At 45.9% G+C, this 7,473-nt stretch overlaps 1 protein-coding gene across 1 annotated transcript in view; it reads right to left on the bottom strand.

Annotated features, from left to right (window-relative positions):
* brf1b (BRF1 RNA polymerase III transcription initiation factor subunit b) overlaps window positions 1–7,473 on the bottom strand; it is a 180,875-nt gene that overhangs the window by 112,870 nt on the left and 60,532 nt on the right. Inside the window, exon 6 of the mRNA XM_063223546.1 lies at window positions 3,218–3,367. Within this exon, the coding sequence (XP_063079616.1) occupies window positions 3,218–3,367 (150 nt within the window). The remainder of the gene's footprint in view (window positions 1–3,217; window positions 3,368–7,473) is intronic.

Below are 7,473 nucleotides of genomic sequence, written 5' to 3'. Positions count from 1 at the left end.
ATTGTCTTATCCTGACTGATGAAACATTTGCTTTGCTTTCAGTAGAAATGTAATGCATTGCAATGCTTTGTAGAATTGAATTGAATCGAATCGAATCGAATCGAAACCTCTCGGATCGTAATCGAATCGAATCGTGAGGACAGTGCCAATGCACACCACTACTATATTCTACACAGCTCTTACATTAACCTCAGGCAATGTAGCTTTGTGTATTGCTGTTTTGCTATGACTTTTTGTGTTGGGCTTACGGCAGAGTGCACAGCAAAGTACATCGCAGCACAGCACAGCTCATCGCAGCACAGCACAGTACAGCACAGCTCATCGCAGCACAGCACAGCTCATCGCAGCACAGCACAGTACAGCACAGCTCATCGCAGCACAGCACAGCTCATCGCAGCACAGCACAGTACAGCACAGCTCATCGCAGCACAGCACAGCTCATCGCAGCACAGCACAGCTCATCGCAGCACAGCACAGCTCATCGCAGCACAGCACAGCTCATCGCAGCACAGCACAGCTCATCGCAGCACAGCACAGCTCATCGCAGCACAGCACAGCGCAGCACAGCACAGCTCATCGCAGCACAGCACAGCTCATCGCAGCACAGCAGAGAGCCAGGGCCTGAATGTTCACACAGAGAGAAAGGGAAGCCAGCCAGGCTCCAATTCCATCCTAACTCGAGATGAGATGAGCCATGATCTCATTTACCTGCCTCCCACACAAGACAAAGTCTATCCATCTTTCATATCCCGCACTCACGCCAGCCAGGGATATTTAAGGGACTTGCATTATGCAGTATAAGCATCTATAAAAATGTGAGCAATCTCCCCTGTTACAAAGTCAGCATATTTAAAAGACCTTACAGTACACACTTAGAAAAGGTACGCACAGTTTTATGCTGTGCTGGAAACGACTTAGCTTGTGCATGAAGCACTATACTTATGGATAAGACAGACAATATAATGCAATGCCTTGAAATCAGCAGTAGCCTCTTAGTGCAGATGGGGTCGCCGGTGGGCATAATCACTATTTGCTGAAAATACTCAACTACATCATAACAACATTGCTATGACATTACAGAGAGCCTTAAGTAACATATTAAGACATAGCCATTACAATTTTGGTGACAGTAAGGTTATAACATAGGCTCTGCGCTAAGGGGTTAATGTCTATCCATGTTCAGGCCGTAAACCAGAGTAGGCACAGTAATAATAATAAATAATAATACATCAAATTTGTATAGCGCTTTTCTAAATACCCAAAGACGCTTTACAGAACATGTAACATAAAACAAAAACATGAACAGACATTCAAAGACATACAGAGACTAAAACACAACACAACGGCAATGGAAAGTTCATTTTTTGTCCATAAATCATGACGGTATGGAGCGTTCACAGTAGTGGAGAAATATGGAAGCCCACGGCGGGGGCGGCGATGAAAAGGCCATGGCGGGATACGAAAATCCAGAGCCTCCCGTCGTGGGGGGCGAGCTCGGCTGAAGGAGGCAGCCGAACAAGCCGGTGAAGTTCTATGGACGGAGGAGCCGCGGAGACGCCGGCAGAGGGGGGCATCCGACCTCGCCATGTCACCAACAACGAGCAAGACGCGGGCATGGACGCCGCGAGGACGCCGAGGATGGACGACGAAGGCAGTGCAGGTTGTGGTAGTTGGAGAAGTCTGCAGCCAGGAAACGGCACATGGTGTAGAGTGGTTGGAGAAACCAGCAGCCACGCTGGATCCACAACAGTCCGGACTTCCTGGAGACAGTGTTGGAGCAGGCGTCGGATGCAGCAAGAACAGCAGGTGTTGTGCAGCCACAGCAGCGGGCCAACGCACGTGTAGCTGTAACGCCGTTAAAGTTTGCCAACAGCCAGGCATCGGTGACGGGTTCTTCCAAAAAGGGTGAAAATAGTCCGAAAGTTTTGTGTGTATTTTTTGAGTTAGTGAATGATTAGGAGTGGAAGAGAGCGAGCAGCGGCAGCCAAAACGCGCCAGCGTCCACTCGCCCTCATTCCGGAAACGGGAATTGATTTGTAGGGCTCCATCAACCCACAGTACTCAGTGTCTTTCCTGGTACTTAACCAGCTAGATTTGGTATTGTAAACATACTCTGTAATGTTGCATTGCAAACAATTGTATTATATTTACTTTACTTTGGGAGGGGTTTCATACTGTATCAAATTTCATATGAATCTACTGCGCAGCTCAGGGTTCAATTGATATGGAACTCTGAGTGCAACATTCTTCTTATGAATAGAAATAAATATATACTGTATATATTACAAAAAGTAGAAAATACGTAAACAATTTTTTCTTGGTCTAATTAGAGATGTCCGATATTGGCTTTTTTGCCGATATCCGATATGTCGATATTGTCCAACTCTCAATTTTCGATTCCGATATCGGCCGATACCGATGCCGATATATGTGGGTTATTTTTCCTCATAACAAATTTGAGGTAACATTACAAATCTGTTGTTGTGGAACAAAATATGCTTAATTTTATTGTAATGCCCCATTAGATGTACGTGTATTCTCGAATGCAACAAAGCTTTCCAAATATTAACATTGTCTGTGCAAAATAGAAAAATAATTAAGGAGAAAAGTGTACAGTAATTCAAGCATTATTATATCGGTTTTGATAGGTCAAAAATCCGATACCGATACTGGCCGATATTACATTTTATGCTATTATCGGGCCGATAATATCTGTGGGACATCTCTAGGTCTAATGATGCCTCATCATACTTCATGACCCATTTTGGGGGCAGCAGCATCCGCAGCGCTGAGAAATGGCACCATCAAGGCCTCCCTTGCCTTACGTAATGCCAACTACAGTACTGTACATCTGACAAGAGCCTTGGATGAGCCTTGTGATAGAGGTGGGACGCTGGTCAGAGCACCATGAAGACACACACACACACACACACACACACACACACACACACACACACACACACACACGCACACGCGTGCGCGCACACGCACACACACGCAGGGCCACTGACATCTTTTGCTGGGCCCAGGATAAAGTCATCTGAAAGGGTCCCCTATCCAATACAGACATGGGGACCCAATTCTGGGCCTGGGACAACATACCCCTTTGTCCCCCACCTGCACACATGCTGTATATGCACACACGGACATGCATACGCACGCGCACCCGCACACACACCCACACACACACACACTCACACTCACACTTAACACACACCTGCCCCACACAGCCCAGACGGCCTGCGTCCCGTGTGCATCCAATCGCGCTTCATCCTCTGCAGCAGTCGCAGCGCCGTCATGGAAACCTCGTGGGTCTTCTCCCCAAACTCCAGCATGTGTGCGAAGCGAGGGATGTACAAACAGGGGTCTAGGAGAAGCAGAGAGAGAGGAGAGGAAGAAAATGAGAAAGAGAGAGAGAGAGAGAGAAAGAGAGAGAGAGTTTTGATTTTTAACACATCATTAATTGTAACACCTTCACTGGTTCACATTACAGGATACATCAGACAGACAGACAGAAAGGTAGAGAGAGTGAGAGACAGACAGAGAGAGAGAGAGTGAGTGAGTGTGTGTGTGTGAGAGAGAGAGAGAGAGAGAGAGAGAGAGAGAGAGAGAGAGAGAGAGAGAGAGACAGACAGAGAGGCAGAGAAAGAGAGAGACAGACAGAGAGAGACAGACAGAAAGAGAGAGTGAGTGAGTGAGTGAGTGAGAGAGAGAGAGAGAGAGAGAGAGAGAGAGGGAGAGAGAGAGAGAGAGAGAGATAGATAGACAGAGAGGCAGAGAAAGCAAGAGACAGACAGAGAGAGACAGACAGACAGACATAGAAAGAGAGGCAGAGAAAGAGAGAGAGTGAGAGAGAGAGAGACAGAGACAAACAGACAGACAGACAGACAGAGAGAGCGAGCGAGCGAGTGAGAGAGAGAGGGGGGGGGAGAGAGAGAGAGAGAGTAGAGAGACAGACAGAGATAGAGACAGAATGAGAGAAAAACAAGGATATGGCATTGCTATGTGAACACGCACACACAGGTGATAGTTCTGCAGCATCTGAAGACTCCAGGTTTCATGTCTACAGGAAGAGACTGTTCTACAGAAACCAGTGAAAATAAACATTATGTCACCACAGCTTCTCCCTGAAGACCAAACCAAGCAGCAGATCCTTTGGAAATAATATCAACAATATCTACAATTTTCATTTAGTGCACTTCATAAAATAAACCGTGGTGCGTTTTGTTTTATTTAAAAGTATTTCTACGGTAGAGTTTTAGTAGTAATAGTCCTCTTACTTGCATCATTTTGCTATTCATATTATTATTATATATCTATTATAATAGATATATTACATTCATGCACTTCATTAAATAAACCATGATGTGTTTTCCTTTGTATAACAGTATTTCTGATGTACATTTATAGTAGTAATAGTCCTCTTCCTTGCATCATCTTGCTATTTATTTTGTATAATCTATGCCTTTGCATGGATTTTGATCTTATGTTATGATGTGAAGTGAATGCTGCTTGGCTGCATTGATGCAGGTCTTGTTGTGTATATATCTGTCTGTATATTTTACAGCGCTATCTTTGCGATCAATTTCCCTCCAGGGAACAATAACGACCACCTTGACCTTGACTGAGGGGGGTGGGGATATATGATTTCCGCGATGCAGAAAACTCAGACAGTGAATCATGGATTTCACACATTGAAACTGAATGTTGTTTTTGAACATGGGAAATTGCTACAGACATGCACATTCATTGTATTGACGTTTCGAATACTGGATAATTCCTATCAGCATTCCTCAGTCCACAACTTCTAACAGCATGCGTAAATTGAGATTTTTTTTCCTAAGCAACCATGTCAGAAATATTAACCTTTGTATCCATCTATTTTTCTATCTTTCTTTCTGCTTGATCGTCCATGTGTATGTCTGTCTGTCTGTCTTAGAGTGGTATGGTTTACCTGACTTTTCTATCTCACAGTCAATTGATATAGAAATGGCAACTCCAACAAATATTGAGTAGATGAAAAACCAACCTACTGAAAAAAATGTGAAAGTCAACTATGAAATTCAGGGCCCGCACTTCTCCAATGGGTTAAGGACGTTTCTAACACCTTGGAGTGTTAAAAGATGCACCTCAGCCCCACTGGGTGCCGGGGCAGGAGTGTTCTTTCACCGCAGATAAACTGTAAATACACTGAGACCTTGACTTTGTGAGGAAATAAAGCTGAGTGCAGCCCATAGATAAAACATACTTTTTTAAAATCACTACTGAGTCAATCTGTTGAAATTATACTGTTGGCCGACAGGGAACAGTCCAATTCCTTCCGAACTTTTGCAGCAGTCACTGAGCAACCAACTGCACCTCGAATCTGCAAATTACTGTCAGATCCATGGTCATCTGGCCGTCCGATGGTCACGATGAAAAAATGTGGCCCTCCTTTTCATGAAAGTTGCCCATCCCCGATCTAGAGCAAAAGATTCTCTGCAGACATCCCACGAGAAGGGAGTGAGCTAGCTAGCTAATAGATGGCTTATACACAATCCACAGGCCTGTACCCTGTTTCTCAAAAGAGTAGTTAGAAGTAGTCTTAGTAGTTTGCCCCTTTGTAGGTTGCAATGCAATTTCCCATAGGCAAGCGAGTACGTAAGTTGCTATCTGGCTAGCAACGACATTTTCCAGGAACTGTGTCCTGGGTTCTGTGTCCAAAAAAACCTCACACGCGCTGCCTCTCCTGATACCATCGTCACCTACTTTTTTAAAGTCCTTGAGGCAAAACACTCTAGGCTCTGCGCCTGCCCCACTAAAAGACGAAGAGCACATGCTGAGCCTGGCTGTCCTGTCCTATTAAACAGCGGAAACGAGTTCAGCTCAAAGGCAGATAACTGAATGAAATAAAAAGAAAAAATATGAGCAGGAAAAAAATTGTGAGTAACAATCCTATTCATGGCGATGTGCAAACTAGAGTGAGCACACCTGCACTTGCATGATATGGCGTATCTCGCTTACACCTCTTGTAGGGGGAACCCCCCACCTCCCACAAACACATACACACACACATACACACACACATACACACACACACACACACACGCACACACACACACACACACACACGGACACACACACAAACACTCTCTTTATGCCAGCTGGTGGTTAGCAGACTTGAAGCGATCAAATTCATTCACAGACCTTGAGAGGCACATATGCCCCCCCCTTCTCATTCTCTCCCGCACGCACACACACACACACACACACACACACTACCCCACCCCCCTTTCCATGGGTTCCGTGAGAAAGAATGCAAAGGGCTCGACTCATTTAAGGAAATTGAATTTCCACATGTGACAATTCGCTGAGATGCTCTGCTCTCAAAATAGAAATTGATTTCTTAGACTCCCGATTCACTACAGCAATGGGTGTTATCTGATTTGAATGTGTGTGTGTGTGTGTGTGTGTGTGTGTGTGTGTGTGTGTGTGTGTGTGTGTGTGTGTGTGTGTGTGTGTGTGTGTGTGTGTGTGTGTGTGTGTGTGTGAGAGAGAGAGAGAGAGAGAGAGAGAGAGACAGAGAGAGACAGAGACAGAGACAGAGAGAAATGAGAGAGAACAAGGGAGGAAGAGAGAGAGAGAGAGAGAGAGAGAGAGAGGAAGAGTATTTCAGAAAGAGAGTGTGTATGTGAAAGAGATAGGGAGAGGGGGATGAGAGAGAGGGAGAGAGGAAGCGAGGGAAAGTGGGGAATGAAGTGAGTGAGGAGAAGTGTCAAAGTTTGATTAAAAAGTTGATGAATGGCAAGAGGCGGCAGGGCGGGGGATGTGTGTGTGTGTGTGTGTGTGTGTGTGTGTGTGTGTGTGTGTGTGTGTGTGTGTGTGTGTGTGTGTGTGTGTGTGTGTGTGTGTGGGGTGGCAGGTTCCAGCGATCACGGCACACTGGGCGCATTCAGGCCGACTGAGAACTGTGCCGGTGCTCGTTCCCGCACCTAATCGCGAACTGGCCGTCAAGCTCACGCCATGGATCTGAGCGTTTGCGAACCGGAAAGTTGGTTTTGCAATGCAAACCGCAAAATACTCTCTGCGAACCACTACGACAGCGTGGCCGTCAGCATGTTCATCCGGGTAACACAGTCAAATGCGGGAAAAGTTCACAGCCCGCTATTAACATGGACGGTTCGCAGGTATAGTAAGCACTTAAGTGCTGAACGCAACTGGTGCGGGCACCGGCGCGGCTCCGTTCTGGTCGGCCTGAAAACCCTTATTGTGGAAAGTGGACTGGCAACGAACCTTCAGGTAACAACAGAAGCACACACCAGCCACAAATGACACAAGAAAGATAGGAAACACACACACACACACGCACGCACACACACTCACCACAACGGCAACATCAAACACACATACACACACCTTCTCTCCCACACACACCCTCTCTCTCACACACAAACACGCAAACACATACGCATACATGCACACGCACAAACACAC

Source organism: Engraulis encrasicolus, chromosome 18 (assembly GCF_034702125.1).
Source record: "Engraulis encrasicolus isolate BLACKSEA-1 chromosome 18, IST_EnEncr_1.0, whole genome shotgun sequence".
NCBI classification, from domain to species: Eukaryota; Metazoa; Chordata; class Actinopteri; order Clupeiformes; family Engraulidae; genus Engraulis; species Engraulis encrasicolus.
The sequence above is the reverse complement of the archived record's forward strand: the minus strand, read 5'-3'. Positions and strand labels throughout refer to the sequence as shown.